At 53.1% G+C, this 18,294-nt stretch overlaps 2 protein-coding genes and 1 long non-coding RNA gene across 5 annotated transcripts in view; 1 reads left to right on the top strand and 2 right to left on the bottom strand.

Annotated features, from left to right (window-relative positions):
* Nucleotides 1-5,095: 5,095 nt before the first annotated feature.
* On the bottom strand, nucleotides 5,096-12,296 carry f7l (coagulation factor VII, like). 2 transcript variants are annotated; one of them, XM_060050938.1, is made up of 8 exons: nucleotides 12,073-12,296; nucleotides 11,107-11,273; nucleotides 10,528-10,549; nucleotides 10,270-10,383; nucleotides 9,500-9,640; nucleotides 8,085-8,173; nucleotides 6,432-6,552; nucleotides 5,096-5,772 (listed from the first exon to the last, which is right to left on the bottom strand). In XM_060050938.1, exons 1-8 carry the CDS (start codon nucleotides 12,164-12,166, stop codon nucleotides 5,111-5,113), a joined length of 1,410 nt encoding a protein of 469 aa, XP_059906921.1. In that variant the 5' UTR covers nucleotides 12,167-12,296; the 3' UTR covers nucleotides 5,096-5,110. The 2 variants fall into 2 exon arrangements, with proteins under 2 accessions (XP_059906921.1, XP_059906920.1); XM_060050937.1 differs by having other exon boundaries at nucleotides 10,528-10,552; nucleotides 12,073-12,270.
* Nucleotides 11,138-12,115, top strand: LOC132456559 (uncharacterized). Its single transcript, XR_009525524.1, has 4 exons — nucleotides 11,138-11,297; nucleotides 11,708-11,758; nucleotides 11,864-11,924; nucleotides 12,024-12,115. It is a non-coding gene; the product is annotated as an uncharacterized LOC132456559 (long non-coding RNA).
* Nucleotides 12,297-12,823: 527 nt separating the features above from the next.
* Nucleotides 12,824-18,294, bottom strand: part of LOC132456547 (uncharacterized) — a 6,802-nt gene continuing 1,331 nt past the window's right edge. The window contains exons 3-8 of one of the 2 annotated variants that reach the window (XM_060050939.1): nucleotides 17,773-18,002; nucleotides 16,710-16,844; nucleotides 16,089-16,282; nucleotides 15,769-15,842; nucleotides 13,441-13,524; nucleotides 12,824-13,086 (exon numbers count right to left, since the gene is read on the bottom strand). In XM_060050939.1, the coding sequence (XP_059906922.1) occupies nucleotides 12,929-13,086; nucleotides 13,441-13,524; nucleotides 15,769-15,842; nucleotides 16,089-16,282; nucleotides 16,710-16,844; nucleotides 17,773-18,002 (875 nt within the window). In that variant the 3' untranslated portion in view covers nucleotides 12,824-12,928. Of the gene's footprint in view, nucleotides 13,087-13,440; nucleotides 13,525-15,324; nucleotides 15,646-15,768; nucleotides 15,843-16,088; nucleotides 16,283-16,709; nucleotides 16,845-17,772; nucleotides 18,003-18,294 lie in introns of those variants that run through there. The other variant, XM_060050940.1, reaches the window with a different exon arrangement.

Genomic DNA, 18,294 nt, shown 5'->3' with positions numbered 1-18,294 from the left:
AACACACAGAACGCACACCATCAGTACAACACACAGAACGCACACCATCAGAACAACACACAGAACGCACACAATCAGTACAACACACAGAACGCACACAATCAGTACAACACACAGAACGCACACAATCAGTACAACACACAGAACGCACACCATCAGTACAACACACAGAACGCACACCATCAGTACAACACACAGAACGCACACAATCAGTACAACACACAGAACGCACACAATCAGTACAACACACAGAACGCACACAATCAGTACAACACACAGAACGCACACCATCAGAACAACACACAGAACGCACACCATCAGAACAACACACAGAACGCACATCATCAGTACAACACACAGAACGCACACCATCAGTACAACACACAGAACGCACACCATCAGAACAACACACAGAACGCACACAATCAGTACAACACACAGAACGCACACCATCAGTACAACACTCACTGAACGCACACCATCAGTACAACACACAGAACGCACAACATCAGTACAACACACAGAACGCACACCATCAGAACAACACACAGAACGCACACAATCAGTACAACACACAGAACGCACACCATCAGTACAACACACAGAACGCACACCATCAGTACAACACACAGAACGCACACAATCAGTACAACACACAGAACGCACACCATCAGTACAACACACAGAACGCACACCATCAGTACAACACACAGAACGCACACAATCAGTACAACACACAGAACGCACACCATCAGTACAACACACAGAACGCACACCATCAGTACAACACACAGAACGCACACAATCAGTACAACACACAGAACGCACAACATCAGAACAACACACAGAACGCACACCATCAGTACAACACACAGAACGCACACCATCAGTACAACACACAGAACGCACACAATCAGTACAACACACAGAACGCACACCATCAGTACAACACACAGAACGCACACCATCAGAACAACACACAGAGCGCACACAATCAGTACAACACACAGAACGCACACCATCAGTACAACACACAGAACGCACACAATCAGAACAACACACAGAGCGCACACAATCAGTACAACACACAGAACGCACACCATCAGTACAACACACAGAACGCACACAATCAGTACAACACACAGAACGCACACAATCAGAACAACACACAGAACGCACACAATCAGTACAACACACAGAACGCACACCATCAGTACAACACACAGAACGCACACAATCAGTACAACACACAGAACGCACACCATCAGTACAACACACAGAACGCACACAATCAGAACAACACACAGAACGCACACCATCAGAACAACACACAGAACGCACACCATCAGTACAACACACAGAACGCACACAATCAGTACAACACACAGAACGCACACAATCAGAACAACACACAGAACGCACACCATCAGTACAACACACAGAACGCACACCATCAGTACAACACACAGAACGCACACCATCAGTACAACACACAGAACGCACACCATCAGTACAACACACAGAACGCACACAATCAGTACAAAATACAGAACGCACACAATCAGTACAACACACAGAACGCACACAATCAGTACAACACTCACTGAACGCACACAATCAGTACAACACCCTCTGAACACACACACAATCAGTACAACACTCGCTGAACGCACACAATCAGTACAACACCCTCTGAACGCACACACAATCAGTACAACACCCTCTGAACGCACACACAATCAGTACAACACTCACTGAACGCACACAATCAGTACAACACCCTCTGAACGCACACAATCAGTACAACACCCTCTGAACGCACACAATCAGTGCAACACACACTGAACGCACACAATCAGGACACTATACTACACAGACACAATCAGTCTACTACACACTGTATCAATGTTACACTCATTACAACATGGACACAATCAACACAATCTACTACACACTGTATTCAAATACGAACATAATATACAACTAACTATTTTCATATCATACTCATGTTCATATGAATATGATATGCTAAGAACTAAATCACATTAATATGACTATATTCATAATCATATGAACATAATATTATAAAGAATCTGCTGGTATCAACACTTAAATAATAATATGTTAACATTTATTGTGTAAAATAAAATAAATAAAATAATAAAAGATTATTAAAATATGAATAGACTAGAATATCACGGTGCTATAACATGAATGCATAACTAACAGGTCGGTCTACAGTGATATTAATAATCAACGTTATGAAGCTGACCGGGCGGAGCCTTCACCGTACGACCAGTTACAGATCACTACACAACACTACACAGCACTACACAATAAAACAACACCATGAAAGCACTACCAACACACACAGACACACACGGCGTACCTGAGGCGCTGTGGGAGGTGTGGAGGGTGAACCACACCAGGGCCAGCTTCAGCAGCAGCATGCTGTCCCACCCGCCGAGAGCAACCGCCATCTTGTCTGTCTTCCTGCAGGGGGCAAAGTCTGGAGGCCCAGCGTCACATGACCTATAGACCCCCCCACCAGTCACATGACCTATAGACCCCCCCACCAGTCACCTGACCTATAGACCCCCCCCCAGTCACATGACCTATAGACCCCCCCCCCAGTCACATGACCTATAGACCCCCCCCCAGTCACATGACCCATAGACCCCCCCCAGTCACATGACCTATAGACCCCCCCCAGTCACCTGACCTATAGACCCCCCCCCAGTCACATGACCTATAGACCCCCCCACCAGTCACATGACCTATAGACCCCCCCACCAGTCACATGACCTATAGACCCCCCCACCAGTCACCTGACCTATAGACCCCCCCCCCAGTCACATGACCTATAGACCCCCCCCCAGTCACATGACCTATAGACCCCCCCACCAGTCACCTGACCTATAGACCCCCCCCCAGTCACATGACCTATAGACCCCCCCACCAGTCACATGACCTATAGACCCCCCCACCAGTCACCTGACCTATAGACCCCCCCCCCAGTCACATGACCTATAGACCCCCCCCCAGTCACATGACCTATAGACCCCCCCCAGTCACATGACCTATAGACCCCCCCCAGTCACATGCCCTATAGACCCCCCCCAGTCACATGCCCTATAGACCGCCCCCAGTCACATGACCTATAGACCCCCCCCAGTCACATGACCTATAGACCCCCCCCAGTCAATTTAACCTACCAATTATATAACCTCTTCATTAACTGATCAATTAATTCACCCTGAACCAGGGAGACCCACAGTACCAGGGACTGGACCAGGACACCTGCATCCATATATGGGCTTAGCTGTGAAGGACATCCTGCTGGTCGTAGACCCTCCAGGTAGGACTCCAGGGGGGGGGGGGGGGGGACACACCTCTGAGGCCCATATTAGGAATTAGACAACACACAGGTGGCTTCATCATCACTATTATTATACATCTTTATTATCATACCTCCACCCTAATAGAATACATGACACCTCCACCCTCTGGTATATAGACATGATACCTCCACCCTTATAGAATACATGATACCCCAACCCTAATATAATACATGATACCTCCACCCTAATAGAATACATGACACCTCCACCCTCTGGTATATAGACATGATACCTCCACTCTAATAGAATACATGATACCCCCACCCTAATATAATACATGATAACTCCACCCTAATAGAATACATGATACCCCCACCCTAATAGAATACATGATAACTCCACCCTAATAGAATACATGACACCTCCACCCTCTGGTATATAGACATGATACCTCCACCCTAATATAATACATGTTACCCCCACCCTAATATAATACATGATAACTCCACCCTAATAGAATACATGATACCCCCACCCTAATAGAATACATGATACCCCCACCCTAATAGAATACATGATACCTCCACCCTAATAGAATACATGATACCCCACCCTAATATAATACATGATACCCCACCCTAATAGAATACATGATACCCCCACCCTAATAGAATACATGATACCCCACCCTAATAGAATACATGATACCCCACCCTAATAGAATACATGACACCTCCACCCTAATAGAATACATGATACCTCCACCCTAATAGAATACATGATACCCCCACCCTAATAGAATACATGACACCTCCACCCTAATAGAATACATGATACCCCCACCCTAATAGAATACATGACACCTCCACCCTAATAGAATACATGATACCTCCACCCTAATAGAATACATGATACCCCACCCTAATAGAATACATGATACCTCCACCCTAATAGAATACATGATACCCCACCCTAATAGAATACATGACACCTCCACCCTAATAGAATACATGATACCCCCACCCTAATAGAATACATGATACCTCCACCCTAATAGAATACATGATACCTCCACCCTAATAGAATACATGATACCTCCACCCTAATAGAATACATGACACCCCACCCTAATAGAATACATGATACCCCACCCTAATAGAATACATGATACCCCCACCCTAATAGAATACATGATACCTCCACCCTAATAGAATACATGATACCTCCACCCTAATAGAATACATGATACCCCCACCCTAATAGAATACATGATACCCCCACCCTAATAGAATACATGATACCTCCACCCTAATAGAATACATGATACCTCCACCCTAATAGAATACATGACACCTCCACCCTAATAGAATACATGATACCTCCACCCTAATAGAATACATGATACCTCCACCCTAATAGAATACATGATACCCCACCCTAATAGAATACATGACACCCCACCCTAATAGAATACATGACACCCCACCCTAATAGAATACATGATACCCCACCCTAATAGAATACATGATACCCCACCCTAATAGAATACATGATACCCCACCCTAATAGAATACATGATACCCCCACCCTAATAGAATACATGATACCTCCACCCTAATAGAATACATGATACCTCCACCCTAATAGAATACATGATACCTCCACCCTAATAGAATACATGATACCTCCACCCTAATAGAATACATGATACCTCCACCCTAATAGAATACATGATACCCCACCCTAATAGAATACATGACACCTCCACCCTAATAGAATACATGATACCTCCACCCTAATAGAATACATGATACCCCCACCCTAATAGAATACATGATAGCTCCACCCTCTGGTGTACAGCCATGAGGCCCCCCTACCCCCCCCCCCATGCTGCGCTCCAGCCACTCCGTCAGCGCGCTGACCCGGGTGTAGACCCCGTAGAGGTCCCGCTGGGCGCAGCCCAGGCCCCAGCTGACCACGCCCGTCAGGAACCAGGTGTCCCGGTAGCGGGTGACCAGCGGCCCCCCGCTGTCCCCCTTGCAGGCGTCCCGGCCCCCCGCCGCGTAGCCCGCGCACAGCATGGTGGGCGTGAGGGCCAGCTGCCCCCCCGCCCGGGCCCCGCACTCCCCCAGCGGGACGCGCGGCACCTCCACCCGCTGCAGGACGCGGGCGGAGGCCCCGCGGGACCCCATGCGGCCCCACCCGCTGACGGTGGACATGCGCACCGCCGCCAGGGTGCGGCCGAAGGAGGGGGCCCCGGAGGGCGGCAGGCAGACGGGCACCACCAGGGGCCCCGGGGCCAGGGGCCGGGCCAGCCGCAGCAGGGCCAGGTCCGAGTCCTTGGAGGAGTGGTTGTAGCGCGGGTGGAGCAGCAGCCGGGCCACGCGCCGCACCTGCTGGGACGCCTCCGTCACCTCCAGGTCCTGCTTACCTGGAGACAGACAGACGGGGGGGGGGGGGGGGGGCAGGGGGGCAGAGGAGAGGTAGACAGACAGGGGGGGGGGGGGGTGGCAGGGGGCAGAGGAGAGGTAGACAGACAGACAGGGGGGGGGGGGCAGGGGGGCAGAGGAGAGGTAGACAGACAGGGGGGGGGGGGGGGTGGCAGGGGGCAGAGGAGAGGTAGACAGACAGACAGGGGGGGGGGTGGCAGGGGGCAGAGGAGAGGTAGACAGACAGACAGGGGGGGGGGGTGGCAGGGGGCAGAGGAGAGGTAGACAGACAGGGGGGGGGGTGGCAGGGGGGCAGAGGAGAGGTAGACAGACGGGGGGGGGGGGGTGGCAGGGGGCAGAGGAGAGGTAGACAGACAGGGGGGGGGGGTGGCAGGGGGCAGAGGAGAGGTAGACAGACGGGGGGGGGGGGGGGTGGCAGGGGGCAGAGGAGAGGTAGACAGACAGGGGGGGGGGGGGTGGCAGGGGGCAGAGGAGAGGTAGACAGACAGGCAGAGAGACATACAGAGAGAGAGAGAGAGACAGTGAGTGATGTTACGGAGGGATGGACAGACAGCGTCCGTCCGTCCGTCCGTCCGTCCGCCCGTCCGTCCGTCCGTCCGCCCGTCCGCCCGTCGGCCCGCCCGTCTGTGTGTGCGCTGACCTGCTGTGACCTGCAGTTTGCTGCGGCTCCGCCCCCAGACGCAGTGTGCTGCCGTGACGACCCAGCGCTCCGACAACACCACGGCCCCGCACAGGAAGTCCCGGTCCTCAGAGAGCAGGGCCTGGCACGCACACACACGCACACACACACACACACGCACACACACACACACACACACGCACACGCACACGCACACGCACACGCACACACGCACACGCACACGCACACACACACGCACGCACGCACGCACGCACACGCGCACACGCACACGCGCACACGCACACGCACGCACGCACACACGCACGCACACGCACACGCACACGCACACACGTACGCGCACGCACGCACGCACGCACTCACTCACTCACACGCGCACGCACACGCACACACATACGCACACGCACACACACACGCACGCACACGCACACACACACGCACACGCACACGCATGCGTACGCGCACGCACTCACACGCACACGCACACACACACACACACACGCACACGTACGCGCACGCACGCACGCACTCACACGCACACGCACACACGTACGCACACAGACACACACACACACAGACACACACACACACACACACACAAACACGCACACACACGCACACAAACACATACACATTCTATACATTATCCCGCTTATTATAAGGCCACTGGCCAAAACGAAAAAATTACTTCGAACGGTGTATCTTTTTACAATTAACATTCCCAGTGTTGATCAGCAGAGATATAGTCTGCCAAAGACGCTGTTAAGCAACCGAGTACGCTGGGGTTGATAAGTTACCGGACTACTTGTGGAGTGATACGAAAGACACGACAAAATCCACTTTCCTTGACATCATATGCTTAGCAACGGTGAATTATCAAAAAATAATACACCGCCGGAAGTTGTGAAGGCCCATGCAGGGGAACGGAGCTTTCCACGCCATTGAGAAGAGCCGTGTTATAAATATAATAACAATTGCAGGCTCTAAAGATGAACGCAAATAATTATGCACATGAATAAGGTAACAAAGGAAGTCATCAAAACAAACAAACACACACAAATATTTTCACACACCCCAAAACTACCTCAAAGTGCAGTATGGTCGATTCAAACTATTTTCCCTACACTATGCAGAACTGTCACTGTTGGATAGTGTGCAATGCTACATTGCCTGCGCATTCTCAGCAGCTACAGGAGGCTTTACAAGGTGCAAAACGACTTCTCCTGGCAGCAAAATCGCTACTCAAGTCCTCATAATACCCCCTATGTGCCACTTAAGCGTTCTTGTCCCGTTGTTGACCGTAGATATGCATTAATGAGTTTCAGTTTAGAAAAACTGAGCTGAGAATGGATGCTCCACCTCCGATGAAAGACCAGAGCTTTGAAGGCTGTACCATTTCAGGGAGGCGTGGGGGGGACTCTTTATATATTCGGTAAAAACATGAAATTTGCCCGAATTGAGCGAAAAACAGCGGTGGGCGTGTTCAAAACTAATTAATATTTTTTGTTATGTAATAATGATTAAATGACCAAGTACTTTTGTGTGTGTTTCTGTGTTTGTGTGTGTGTGTGTGTGTGTGTGTGTGTGTGTGTGTGTGTGTGTGTGTGTGTGTGTGTGTGTGTGTGTGTGTGTGTGTGTGTGTGTGTGTGTGTTTACCTGCCAGGGACACTGTCCTCTAGGACAGACGTGTCCGTTGACGATGCGCGGCTGCAGCAGGTTGACCGTCCGGCCGCACGGGAACGCCACTGCAACAGGAAGTACACGCTACTGGACAGGATGTACACTGAGAGTATTAACTCTTAACAGGAAGTACACGCTACTGGACAGTTAGTACACTGAGAGTATTAACTCTTAACAGGAAGTACACGCTACTGGACAGGAAGTACACTGAGAGTATTAACTCTTAACAGGAAGTACACGCTACTGGACAGGAAGTACACAGAGAGTATTAACTCTTAACAGGAAGTACACGCTACTGGACAGGAAGTACACTGAGAGTATTAACTCTTAACAGGAAGTACACGCTACTGGACAGGAAGTACACTGAGAGTATTAACTCTTAACAGGAAGTACAGGCTACTGGACAGGAAGTACACTGAGAGTATTAACTCATAACAGGAAGTACACACCACCGGACAGGAAGTACACTGAGAGTATTAACTCTTAACAGGAAGTACACGCCACCGGACAGGAAGTACACTGAGAGTATTAACTCTTAACAGGAAGTACACCATAACTATTAAGGTACAATTCCAGTGTAAAATGGATCTGGGATATGTTTTGTATGAAACGAGTTGGAACGTTCGTTCTGTGTTCCAAATTTACAGCGTTTTGATAGAATCGGCTAAAAACAGCCAACTGAAGAATGCGTCTACATGCGGTTTGTGTGCTCCAAAACGAACGTTTTAACTCGTTATCCCCCTGAGCCTCTAGTCCCTCCGGTCCCTCTAGTCCTCTAGTCCCTCTAGTCCCTCTAGTCCCTCTAGTCCCTCTAGTCCTCCTGAGTCTCTAGTCCCTCTGTTCCCTCTGGTCCTCTAGTCCCTCTAGCCCTCTAGTCCCTCTAGTCCCTCTAGTCCTCTAGTCCCTCTAGTCCTCTAGTCCCTCTAGTCCTCTAGTCCCTCTAGTCCTCTAGTCCTCTAGTCCCTCTAGTCCCTCTGTTCCCTCTGGTCCTCTAGTCCCTCTAGCCCTCTAGTCCCTCTAGTCCTCTAGTCCTCTAGTCCTCTAGTCCCTCTAGTCCCTCTAGTCCTCTAGTCCCTCTAGTCCTCTAGTCCATCTAGTCCCTCTAGTCCCTCTAGTCCCTCTAGTCCGTCCTGAGTCTCTAGTCCCTCTGGTCCCTCTGGTCCTCTAGTCCCTCTAGTCCCTCTAGTCCCTCTAGTCCGTCCTGAGCCTCTAGTCCCTCTAGTCCCTCTAGTCCTCTAGTCCCTCTAGTCCCTCTAGACCCTCTAGTCCCTCTGAGACTCTAGTCCTCCTGAGTCTCTAGTCCATCCTGACTCTGGGTCCTGATTTAGCCATTCCTTTGGTTCGATCAAGTTGCCCCGCGGGATGCTGGGAGTTGTAGTTTAGCTGCAGACCTTGTGGAAGGCAGCTGCTGTTGTCGGGGGCCAGCTGGTAACCATGGGAACAGAGGCAGGTGTGGGAGAGGTCCGCGGCCTCCAGGCAGAAGTGCTCACAGCCTCCGTTGGAGTAGAGGCAGCCGTTAAAGGTCCGCTCCTCTAAAGGTCAGAGGTCAGAGGTGACTTAGAGCAGAGGCAGCCGTTAGTGGTCAGAGGTCAGAGGTGACTTTGAGCAGAGGCAGCCGTTAGAGGTCAGAGTATAGCGTTGTGTTTAAGGGTTAAGGGCTGTGTTTAAGGGTAAAGGGCTGTGTTTAAGGTTTAAGGGTTGTGATTAAGGGTTGATGGCTGTGTTTAAGGGTAAAGGGCTGTGTTTAAGGGTAAAGAGCTGTGTTTAAGGGTAAAGGGTTATGTTTAAGGGTTAAGGGCTGTGTGTAAGGGTAAAGGGCTGTGTTTAAGGGCTGTGTTTAAGGGTAAAGGGTTATGTGTAAGGGTTAATGACTGTGTTTAAGGCTGGAGGGCTGTGTTTAAGGGTAAAGGGCTGTGTTTAAGGGTAAAGGTTCATGTTTAAGGGTAAAGGGCTGTGTTTAAGGGTAAAGGGTTATGTTTAAGGGTAAAGGTTATGTTTAAGGCTAGAGGGCTGTGTTTAAGGGTAATGGGGTGTGTTTAAGTGTAAAGGGTTATGTTTAAGGGTAAAGGGTTATGTTTAAGGCTAGAGGGCTGTGTTTAAGGGTTAAGGGCTGTGTTTAAGGGTTCAGGGCTGTGTTTAAGGGTTCAGGGCTCCAGGGTACCCTTGTGGCAGGTGCGGCCCTGGTAACCGGGGCGACAGAGACAGGTGAAGGTTCTGTTCTGGGAGAGGCAGGTGGAGCCTTTGGCACACGGCTCAGACAAACACTGGTCCACCTCTGGGCAAGAACACACACTTTAGGGTACACACACGCACACAAACGCATACGCACACACACACACACACACACACTTACACGTTCACAGAAAATGGGTTAGGTTGGATCAGAAGGGAACTGAATACTTCACAGATGTGAATGTACCTGCATACACCTCCCAGAAGGCCTTCTGAAATAGAGTGACACCATCATCAGCCTCTCATCATCATTAGAAGCATCATACTCATTATCATCATCAGCCTCATCATCATCACTATCCTCATCATACTCATCATCATACTCATTATCATCATCATCATCATCCTCACACTAGTATTACCAGTTGTTCAAGTTGACTAACACTAGTATTACCCGTTGTTTAGGTTGACTAACACAAGTATTACCCGTTGTTCAGGTTGACTAACACTAGTATTACCCGTTGTTCGGGTTGACTAACACAAGTATTACCAGTTGTTCAAGTTGACTAACACTAGTATTACCCGTTGTTCAGGTTGACTAACACTAGTATTACCCGTTGTTCGGGTTGACTAACACAAGTATTACCAGTTGTTCAGAGCCACTTACACTAGTATTACCAGTTGTTCTTTTAGTTACTAACACTAGTATTACCCGTTGTTCAGGTTGACTAACACAAGTATTACCAGTTGCTCCGAGCCACTTACACTAGTATTACCAGTGAGTAATCACTAGTACTACTAGTTACTAACACCAGTGCTATCGTACCAGGGGCTCAGGGAGCTGGTAGATCTCCCGCGCCTCCTCATAGGAGCAGCGCTCCTCCAGACACTCCCTCTCCAGGTCGCCCGTCTTCACCTCCTCTAGGAAGGAGTTCGCCCGACGCGAACGAAGGAGCACCGCACTGGCAGCCCTCCTGCTAGCGAACACTCCCCCTGGGCCGGGGAAGGGGTGAGGAGGTGAGGAGGGAGTGAGGAGGTGAGGAGGTGAAGGAGGGAGGTGGTGAAGGAAGAGGTGAGGAGGTGAAGGAGGTGAAGGAGGAGGTGAGGAGGGAGGTGAGGGAAGGAGTGAGGAGATGAGGAGGGAGGTGAGGAGGGAGGTGGTGAAGGAAGAGGTGAGGAGGTGAAGGAGGTGAAGGAGGAGGTGAGGAGGGAGGTGAAGGAGGTGAAGGAGGAGGTGAGGAGGTGAAGGAGGAGGTGAGGAGGGAGGTGAGGAGGTGAGGAGGGAGGTGAGGAGGTGAAGGAGGAGGTGAGGAGGGAGGTGAGGAGGTGAGGAGGTGAAGGAGGTGAAGGAGGAGGTGAGGAAGTGAAGGAGGAGGTGAAGGAGGTGGAGGAGGGAGGAGAGGAGTGAGGAGGAGAGGAGTGAGGAGGTGAGGAGGTGAGGAGTGAGGAGAGAGGAGGTGAGGTGAGGAGGTGAGGAGGTGAGGAGGTGAGGAGGTGAGGAGTGAGGAGAGAGGAGGTGAGGAGTGAGGAGAGGAGTGAGGAGAGAGGAGGTGAGGTGAGGAGGTAAGGAGTGAGGAGAGGAGTGAGGAGGAGAGGAGTGAGGAGTGAGGAGAGGAGTGAGGAGAGAGGAGGTGAGGTGAGGAGGTGAGGAGGTGAGGAGGTGAGGAGTGAGGAGAGAGGAGGTGAGGAGTGAGGAGAGGAGTGAGGAGAGAGGAGGTGAGGAGTGAGGAGAGAGGAGGTGAGGAGTGAGGAGGTGAGGAGGTGAGGAGTGAGGAGAGGAGCAGCCACTCACCGTGAGGCAGCGCGGGGCAGCAGCTGAGCCAGGACAGCAGCAGGGTGAGTTCGAGGAGACGGCTCCGGGCAGATCGCTCGCCGCTTGACGCCATGACGCCTCTAGTGTGGTCGGAGAGCGGCCGACCGCTACACAAACACCCACCGTCACGCACACACACTTTGACCCCGCCGGGCTCAGCGCACACGCTGTTGTGTAACCACCTTCCCTCACACGCACAACGCCTCTTTTGGATCAGCGTAACACAACGCACACACACCAACAGGTCAGAGGAGGGCTTCGTTCACCAGGAAGAACTTTATTGAGACGACGGGGTCCAACAACGTCGTTTATTGCATTGGATTAAAGATGATACATTACATACATACATTCTGTTTATCAACAACCCAGGACTCCTCCCCCCCGTAGGGGCCCAGGACTCCTCCCCCCCGTAGGGGCCCAGGACTCCTCCCCCCCGTAGGGGCCCAGGACTCCTCCCCCCCGTAGGGGCCCAGGACTCCTCCCCCCCGTAGGGGCCCAGGACTCCTCCCCCGCCCTAGGGGCCCAGGACTCCTCCCCCCGTAGGGGCCCAGGACTCCTCCCCCCCGTAGGGGCCCAGGACTCCTCCCCCGCCCTAGGGGCCCAGGACTCCTCCCCCCCAGGGCCCCAGGACCCCTCCCCCCCTGGGCCCGTGGACTCCTCCCCCCCCCTAGGGGCCCAGGACTCCTCCCCCCTAGGGGCCCCAAGACTCCTCCCCCCCTAGGGGCCCAGGACTCCTCCCCCCTAGGGGCCCCAAGACTCCTCCCCCCTAGGATCCCCAGGACTCCTCCACCCCCCATATGGGCCCCAGGCCCTCTCTGGGGGCCCCCGGCCCCCCCTAGGGGCCCCCGGCCCCCCAGGCCTCCAGGATGCGGGGGATGTAGTCCAGAGCGTGGGGGAGGCCGTCCCTCCAGGCCTGGGGCAGGGGGCCCCCGCAGTAGGCGGCCCGGGCCCCCAGCAGGGCCCCCAGCGCCGCACCGCGGTTGCAGTTCTCCCCTGAAACACGCAGTCAGCAGCGTTAGCCTAGCATAGGCTAGCGTTAGCCTAGCGTAGCCGCTATCATCAGCCACACGCATCAATATAATAACAAACACACATTCTCATCAACATAATAACACACGCACACACACACACACACAAACACACACACACACACTCATCAATATAATAACAACAACACACATCAATTTAATAACACATGATCAATAATCATATCAGCCACTCACACAGACACACACACTACACAAACATACACACACTACACACATACCCATACACACAAACACACACAAAAGTAGTCATGTGACGTCATTTGACACCGGTCACGTGACGTCCGGTCATGTGACCTACCTCCACAGTTGGTGTTGGCCAGGACTCCGCCCTCAAAGTCTCCGTGGAACTCATGGGCCAGATAGAACAGGCTGCTGAGCGCTCCTATTGGTCAGATAGAAAAGGCTGCTGAGCTCCTATTGGTCAGATAGAACAGGCTGCTGAGCTCCTATTGGTCAGATAGAACAGGCTGCTGAGCTCCTATTGGTCAGATAGAACAGGCTGCTGAGCTCCTATTGGTCAGATAGAACAGGCTGCTGAGCGCTCCTATTGGTCAGATAGAACAGGCTGCTGAGCTCCTATTGGTCAGATAGAACAGGCTGCTGAGCTCCTATTGGTCAGATAGAACAGGCTGCTGAGCTCCTATTGGTCAGATAGAACAGGCTGCTGAGCGCTCCTATTGGTCAGATAGAACAGGCTGCTGAGCTCCTATTGGTCAGATAGAACAGGCTGCTGAGCTCCTATTGGTCAGATAGAACAGGCTGCTGAGCTCCTATTGGTCAGATAGAACAGGCTGCTGAGCTCCTATTGGTCGGATAGAACAGGCTGCTGAGCTCCTATTGGTCGGATAGAACAGGCTGCTGAGCTCCTATTGGTCGGATAGAACAGGCTGCTGAGCGCTCCTATTGGTCAGATAGAACAGGCTGCTGAGCTCCTATTGGTCAGATAGAACAGGCTTCTGAGCTCCTATTGGTCAGATAGAACAGGCTGCTGAGCTCCTATTGGTCAGATAGAACAGGCTGCTGAGCTCCTATTGGTCAGATAGAACAGGCTGCTGAGCTCCTATTGGTCAGATAGAACAGGCTGCTGAGCTCCTATTGGTCAGATAGAACAGGCTGCTGAGCTCCTATTGGTCAGATAGAACAGGCTGCTGAGCTCCTATTGGTCGGATAGAACAGGCTGCTGAGCTCCTATTGGTCGGATAGAACAGGCTGCTGAGCGCTCCTATTGGTCAGATAGAACAGGCTGCTGAGCTCCTATTGGTCAGATAGAACAGGCTTCTGAGCTCCTATTGGTCAGATAGAACAGGCTGCTGAGCTCCTATTGGTCAGATAGAACAGGCTGCTGAGCTCCTATTGGTCAGATAGAACAGGCTGCTGAGCTCCTATTGGTCAGATAGAACAGGCTGCTGAGCGCTCCTATTGGTCAGATAGAACAGGCTGCTGAGCTCCTATTGGTCAGATAGAACAGGCTGCTGAGCTCCTATTGGTCAGATAGAACAGGCTGCTGAGCTCCTATTGGTCAGATAGAACAGGCTGCTGAGCTCCTATTGGTCAGATAGAACAGGCTGCTGAGCTCCTATTGGTCGGATAGAACAGGCTGCTGAGCGCTCCTATTGGTCAGATAGAACAGGCTGCTGAGCTCCTATTGGTCAGATAGAACAGGCTTCTGAGCTCCTATTGGTCAGATAGAACAGGCTGCTGAGCTCCTATTGGTCAGATAGAACAGGCTGCTGAGCTCCTATTGGTCAGATAGAACAGGCTGCTGAGCTCCTATTGGTCAGATAGAACAGGCTGCTGAGCTCCTATTGGTCAGATAGAACAGGCTGCTGAGCTCCTATTGGTCAGATAGAACAGGCTGCTGAGCTCCTATTGGTCAGATAGAACAGGCTGCTGAGCTCCTATTGGTCAGATAGAACAGGCTGCTGAGCTCCTATTGGTCAGATAGAACAGGCTGCTGAGCGCTCCTATTGGTCAGATAGAACAGGCTGCTGAGCTCCTATTGGTCCATCGGTACTTTATAAAGTACACAGTACACACAGTACTATACAGTAGAGTACTGCATTGTACTCAGAGGTCTGCATAATAATACACCAGGGGTCAGCAATTGGCGGCCCGCGGGCCATTACTGGCCCGCCAGACATAATATCTGGCCCGCCAGATCATTCTGAAATTACACGTTTATTTATTTATCTATTTATTTTTGGAATATCATTATCTATATCTGTTATCTTAAATGTGAAGGGCCGGATACAGTGATTTTTCTTTTTTCACAACCGTTTTGAACTTAATTGTATCACATCGTGCTGCTACTCCCAGAAGGCTAGAGACACACGGTCACGCGGAAGCTGCGAGGGGCTGAGCGGGAGTTAATGGAAACCATGACTGAGCCAACGGACGGGCCTGCGTCGCAGCTCCAGATGCACTTTCATTAATCAGTTCCTTGAAGTAGCCTTTGATACTGTTCTGGCCCGCCACCTACTGGCTGGAAAAACTGAACCGACCCCTGTAATACACAGTAGAGACAGACAGACAGACAGACAGACATAGACAGGCAGACAACCACACAGTACGAGAGAGTGACAGACAGACAGACAGACCGACAGACAGACCGACAGACAGACAGTACCTTTCGTGTAGCACGCCATGCCCAGAGTCTCCACAGCCTTCTGATGAACCCCCAGCCTCTCCTCAGGGGCCAACCTGACACACACACACACACACACACACACACACACACACACACACACACACACACACACACACACACACACACACACACACACACACACACACACACACACACACACACACACACACACACAAAGATGCTTTAAAACCAGGTAATCTATTGCTAGTGGACTGTAATGGTCGCTAGGGGACAGTACTGGGGGGGGGGGGGGGTGGTCGCTAGGGGCGGAGCCGGTGGTCGCTAGGGGTGGCCCTCACCTGGCCGCCTGCCGGCTGTAGGGCCCGCAGGCCCCCCAGGCGTCCAGCAGGGGCCCGCCGAGGGCCCGGCGGGCGGCGTGCTGCAGGCTGGCCCCATGGAGCGTGGCGTGGAGGGCGCGGGCGTACAGCTCCACGTAGCGCGGCACCCCGGGGTGGGGGTGGGTCAGCCGCACCATGGCCACCGCCGCCGCCACCTGGGGCACAGACACAGGCTCAGACACAGGCTCAGACACAGGCTCAGGCTCAGACACAGGTTCAGACACAGGCTCAGACACAGGCTCAGACACAGGCTCAGGCTCAGACACAGGCTCAGACGGGGCTCAGACACAGGCTCAGACACAGGCTCAGACACAGGCTCAGACGGGGCTCAGACACAGGCTCAGACGGGGCTCAGACGGGGCTCAGACGGGGCTCAGACGGGGCTCAGACGGGGCTCAGACACAGGCTCAGACGGGGCTCAGACGGGGCTCAGACGGGGCTCAGACGGGGCTCAGACGGGGCTCAGACGGGGCTCAGACGGGGCTCAGACATTTTCTATATGAAGAAGATAATCGTTCTTCCATAATAGAGCAGCCCTAGCTCAGCCCCGCCCACCCGCGGGGCCTGGGGGCGCGGCCTCACCGCCTGATCCTCATTGGCCGAGGCCGACAGCAGCACAAAGGGGATGACCATGGGCAGGCAGCCAATGGCGTCCAGCTGGCTGTCGGGCGACGAGCCAATCAGCTTCTCAGACCTCTGCTCCGCGAACTCCAGGACCTGGAGAACAAAACGTCAGCAGAACCAGTGGAACCAGTGGAACCAGTAGAACCAGTAGAACCAGTGGAACCAGTGGAACCAGTACAACGAGTGGAGCCAGTACAACCAGTAAAACCAGTAGAACCATTCTGACCAGTTAAACCAGTACAACCAGTTAAACCAGTGCAACCAATAAAACCAGTGGAACCAGTGCAACAAGTAGAACCAGTACAACCAGTACAACCAGCAGAACCAGTACAACAAGGAGCAGACTGGTGGTACTGGGCAGCTCCCAGTAGGGGAGGGTCTAGGTGTCTGTGTGGGGTCTGGTCTGGGTCTGGTCCTGGTCTGGGTGGGGTCTGGTCTGGGTGGGATCTGGTCTGGGTGGGGTCTGGGTGGGGTCCTGGTCTGGGTGGGGTCCTGGTCTGGGTGGGGTCTGGTCTGGTCTGGGTGGAGTCCTGGACTGGGTGGGGTCTGGGTGGGGTCTGGTCTGGGTGGGGTCTGGTCTGGTCTGGGTGGGGTCTGGTCTGGTCTGGGTGGGGTCTGGGCTGGTCTGGGTGGGGTCTGGTCTGGGTCTGGTCTGTGTGGGGTCTGGTCTGGTCTGGGTGGGGTCTGGTCTGGTCTGATATAGGTGGGGTCTGGTCTGGTCTGGTCTGCGTGGGGTCTGGTCTGGTCTGAGTGGGGTCTGGTCTGGTCTGGTTGGGGTCTGGTCTGGGTGGGGTCTGGTCCGGGTGGGGTCTGGTCTGGGTGGGGTCCTCGTCTGGGTGGGGTCCAGGTCTGTGTGGGGTCCTGGTCTGGGTGGGGTCTGGGTGGGGTCCTGGTCTGGGTAGGGTCTGGGTGGGGTCCTGGTCTGGGTGGGGTCCTGGTCTGGTCTGGGTGGGGTCTGGGTGGGGTCCTGGTCTGGGTGAGGTCTGGGTGGGGTCCTGGTTTGGTCCGGTCCGGGTCCTACCTGGTCCGGGGAGGTGGGTCTGGGTCCCCTCCAGTCCGAGTAGAAGCTGCGGTGGAAGGACTCTGCGTAGGTGTCGTTGTGCGTGCGGGGGGCGGTCAGGAAGGCCACGTAGTCGGCCAGCACGGCCCCTCGGGCCCCGGGGGCCCCCGGGGGGTCCGGGCCCTGGGCCAGGACCAGCGCCGCGCGCAGAGCACAGAGCGCATTCAGCGTGTTGTCACCGGCAGCCATGCCTGAGCAGACCAGAGCAGACGAGCACAGAGAGATCAGAGAGAGACAGACCAGAGCAGAGGAGCACAGAGAGATCAGAGAGAGACAGACCAGAGCAGAGGAGCACAGAGAGATCAGAGAGAGACAGACCAGAGCAGAGGACCACAGAGAGATCAGAGAGATACAGACCAGAGCAGAGGAGCACAGAGAGATCAGAGAGAGACAGACCAGAGCAGAGGACCACAGAGAGATCAGAGAGAGACAGACCAGAGCAGAGGACCACAGAGAGATCAGAGAGATACAGACCAGAGCAGA

Source organism: Gadus macrocephalus, chromosome 4, assembly GCF_031168955.1.
Source record: "Gadus macrocephalus chromosome 4, ASM3116895v1".
NCBI classification, from domain to species: Eukaryota; Metazoa; Chordata; class Actinopteri; order Gadiformes; family Gadidae; genus Gadus; species Gadus macrocephalus.
This window is presented reverse-complemented; position numbering and strand designations above follow the sequence as displayed.

Coding starts and splice junctions, on each gene's coding strand:
- f7l (XM_060050937.1), bottom strand. CDS start 12,166: ATGGCGTCAAGCGGCGAGCGATCTGCCCGGAGCCGTCTCCTCGAACTC. Junction 9,641..10,269: donor GGGCCGCACCTGCCACAAGG/GTACCCTGGAGC, acceptor TCTGACCTTTAG/AGGAGCGGACCTTTAACGGC. Junction 8,174..9,499: donor CAGCAGCTGCCTTCCACAAG/GTCTGCAGCTAA, acceptor TTCCTGTTGCAG/TGGCGTTCCCGTGCGGCCGG.